Here is a 4,206-nt window from a genome sequence, read left to right as displayed (position 1 = left end):
TACCACACACACACACACAACAACAACAACAACAACAACAACAACAACAACAACGTTCTCTCCACTGAGCTGGTTCCACCAGTGCCCGTGCGCCGAACAAAATAACAATACCAATAACAAAATATCCAGCCAGTAAACGAAAATACTGGGCTGAAACGGGAGAAAACAGTGACAAAAATTATAACAAGACATGACAAAAACTATTAAAAACTGGCAAAAATTGCGACAAAAGCATGACAAAAACAATTGAAAAAACATGAAAAAACCCAATTGACATCCCCCAACGCCACCCCCCCCAAAAAACAAAAAACAAAAAGATTTATTTAGGCTGGCTGTTTCTGTTACCTTGAGAAAAGTGACGTTTTCTCCACGGAGCTGGTCCCACCAGTGCCCGTGTGGCCGGACAGCACCATGCACGAACACACGCCTGAAGCCGGCAACGTGGAGGGCAGACATGATGCTGAGATAGTGCAGGAGTTTGAACTCGCTGGACTTGAAGATGTTGGTGGGGGGCAACCAGATGATGTGTGAGATGAGGGGGATGAGGGGAGTGCCCAGCGGGTCAGGGGTCACCTGTCTAGCTCGCCGCTCACCGTAAAACAACCAGCGAGAGAGTTCTGCTAGTGGTGTGGGTGACGTCACAATGTCTTTGGGGACTAGCGCCTCTGATAGGACGAGACAAGGTGAGAATGAGGAGGAGTTTTTGTTGCTGTTGAGTGGGCCGCTGTCACCACTAGGAGAAGAAGAAGAAGGCGAAGACGACGACGACGACGACGAAGACGGGAATATGCGGTTGTATTCAGTGACGTCATAACACTTTTTGTCGTGGTTCAGAATCGAGCTGAGCAGACCAGCCACCTGTTGACGCGGGAACCCTCGCCTGGCGATGACCAGACCTTGAGTGAAGTCATGTTCGAGCTCGTTGACCCGGAAGGAATGGAATACCTCGCTTTCTCTGTAACCTTCGACCTCTGGCATCTCGGTGACGATGGTCCTCTCACCGACGTAGACTCCGCCCTCCTCCGCTAGCGTCCCCAAGTAAAACCTCAAAGCCTCCACAGAGCCGCACTTGTGACGGACGACATGGTACTGCAGCACCAGATTAGGTACCGACTGCTTGAGCTCCTGAAACCACGTATGGTACCAATTGTCGTCCACAGACGGGAGCGTGTTGTAGTGGAAGATGAGCTTGACAGGTTTGAGAACGCGGACGATACTCAACACTCCGAGATAGTCCTCGAAACGGAAGATTTTCTCCCCACACCAGAAGTAGTGCGCATTAGGAGGCAGGCTGCCAGGATCTTTGACGACCCCCTCCACCTCTGGCCACGCCTCATGTCGGTATACCTCCCGGTACAGGATCAAGTTGTTCTCCGATCCGATGTCCTGTATTCTCCGGACAGAGTCCAGTAGGTATGTGGACATGTAAGCTGACAGGAGAATGCTGAAGAGGCAGACCAGCAGGAAGGTCTTGGCGTACCTCTCCCGGAAAGACGTTACTAAGGGTATGTACCTTCTGAAGGCAATTAGTAGTGGTCTGCACATGATCACGGTATACACACACGCACAGACGCATACACGAGCAAATATATACGAACGCTCACGCTTATACACAAACACACATTCTCAATCACCCACGCTGAAATATACACACGCAAATTCTGGCTCTTACACACACTCTCTCTCTCACTCATCCACTCACTCATTCACTCACTCACTCACTCAAGCTTATATATAAATATATATTTTTTTATACATTAGCGAACAAACATTAAGTCAAAACACTTATAGCCGCGCGTGCACACTTACATACAAACACTCACACACACCCATTCACACAAATACTTTTACGAGGAAAAAGTAATACAAACTCACATTCAAATACACATTCGAGAACAAACAGACACCATCACTACTACTACTACTACTACTACTACTACTACTACTACTACTACTACTACTACTAGTACTACTACTACTACTACTACTACTACAGTCGCAAATGCACAACGACGCACACCCAAACACACATATGATTAAATTCGCGCATTCCAGTAGTAGTATCCAAGATATCCAGAGGTTTGAGACTTGGGAGTTTAGGGTCACTTTTCACATCACAGTCGACACATTCTAATATCAGGAGTTAGGGGCTGAAACTTGGGCTTGGGGACAATGGCGGGGGATGATAAGACCTTGTGGTGAGCCTTTAATCCGATTGGCGGGCCTTCTGGCGAATTGACGGGCGTTCAACCCAATTCGTGTGTAATTGGACTCACGTATCAGTTGACCGACAACAGTCACGTGACTTGTGCTTGTTGTTTTGTCAGTCTGTTTACGAGTCCATCTATCAGTCTGTTTATGAGCTGGTCTGTCAATATGTTTGCGAGCTGGTTTGTCAGTCTGTCTTTCTTGTGTGGTCCTCAAATCTCAAGTCCTGCTCAGGAGCTGCGAGGCTGAAAAACGAAAAGGTCCAAGTTTAGTTTTAGTTTTAGTAGTAAGAGTTTTACGGCCCTTACTAATCAAACAAGTCATTTAAGTGCCGAGGATTAGAGATGTCTCTAGAGAGCAATATCTAAAGAAAAGAAAGAGGAGAGATATGAGAGGTGGATGTTTGATAGGGAAAAATGAGCAAACCACAGCAGATCGCCCGCAAGCCACCCAGGAAAAGGTACAGGTTCAAGATGTGATGTTAGGTTGAGGACGATATAATCTGGGTAATAATATAGTAACTGTTTTACGCCTCCATCTACACAATTTAGGTAATTGGGAGGCAGGCTACTTCTACCATGAATAACAGGGCCAACCCGCGCTGAATTGTATACAACATCCTAATTAGTTTGTTTGAATAAAAAGAAGTAGATAGATACAATAATGGTGTTTAGTTTGGTGCTGGGGAAAAAGACAGACAGACAGAAACAATAGAAGGAAAGGAAAGACGTATGACCTAACAGTAGGGCCTTCCAATCACCTATAACATCCTAGCAGGCAGATGGAGATATTTGATGAGAAAAAAACTTTCCCACCCCGGTTTCAAACTTATGTCGTTTGTGTGCATCGGGAAATAGCCTAACCATTACACCACATGCAATCTGGGAACGCCGGAGGTTAGAGCACGTAGTGATAATGTCTTCTACTTCTTTTTGAATCATCATCATCATCATCATCATCATCATCATCATCATCATCATCATCATCATCAGCTGCAGCTGAAGCAGCAGCCACAGCAGCTATAGTAATAGCAGGACATGTGGTGATGGCGATGGTGATGGTAGAACTAAATTTGGAATAGGCCGTCCAATTTAAAAAGAAAGAAGCAAACAAACAATTAAAAATAGTGTCTATGTTCCCTATGAGTTGGACATTGAGATTTTAAAATCAAAATGTAACTCCATTTATCTTTTCCTGTAATACATTTTTGGAAGTTGTAGCCACACATCTAAAGGCACTTCTCTCCAGAACGAAATGCCAATTTCTACCGTCCTAGCAGGCCCCAAAAATCCACGTGTTTACAGCACAATCCCACTTTCAAACAGTCAATAAGTAAATATGTGACTCTGTCTCATGGTCTCATAGTACAATTTTTACTGTATTATGGTATTTGCATCACAAGCAGGTCTCATAAATGCCGAAGATACGAAGCGTTGCTAGAGAGTAACATACAAGACACGGTTGAGAGATAAGGATGATAGATGTTTGATAAAAAAAGAACGAGCAAACCACACCAGAATATCAGCCAACCACACACTCACATGGTCTTGACCATCAATGATTCAATGATTCATTTATTATGTGCCTCTAAAATCTATTAAAGCAGCCCCCAGTGTATGCTATTGGGTCCGTATCGATTGTCACTCACTACAAAAATCCGTCTCACGGGAAGTTGAGTACTGTAATTTAGCTAAAAGTTCACACAATTTAAAAAAACAAAAAAAAACCCCATTGCTTAATATTCGTGATTGGATGCAAACAATTTGTTCTGACCCATAACATAGAATAAAATAACGTTCAGTGATAAAATTAGGGATAAATTGGTTCATTCAATGAAAATTTAACCCCAAAACGCATAATATAGCAACAGCAATAGCTGCAGTAACAACAGCAACAGCAACAGCAACAGCAACAGCAACAGCAACAGCAACAGCAACAGTAGTAATAGTAGTAGTAGTAGTAGTAGTAGTAGTAGTAGTAGTAGTAGTAGTAGTAGTA

General features: G+C 43.9%; 1 protein-coding gene across 1 annotated transcript in view; it reads right to left on the bottom strand.

Moving 5' to 3' along the window:
* Positions 1-4,206, bottom strand: part of LOC101860674 — a gene marked incomplete in the record, with an annotated part of 17,477 nt that overhangs the window by 7,004 nt on the left and 6,267 nt on the right. Inside the window, 1 exon segment of the mRNA XM_005104339.3 lies at positions 346-2,453. Within this exon segment, the coding sequence (XP_005104396.2) occupies positions 346-1,545 (1,200 nt within the window).

The sequence above is a fragment of the Aplysia californica genome, unplaced genomic scaffold (assembly GCF_000002075.1).
Source record: "Aplysia californica isolate F4 #8 unplaced genomic scaffold, AplCal3.0 scaffold00415, whole genome shotgun sequence".
NCBI lineage: Eukaryota > Metazoa > Mollusca > Gastropoda > Aplysiida > Aplysiidae > Aplysia > Aplysia californica.
Note: the sequence above shows the minus strand (reverse complement) of the source record. Positions and strands in the feature narration are given on the sequence as shown.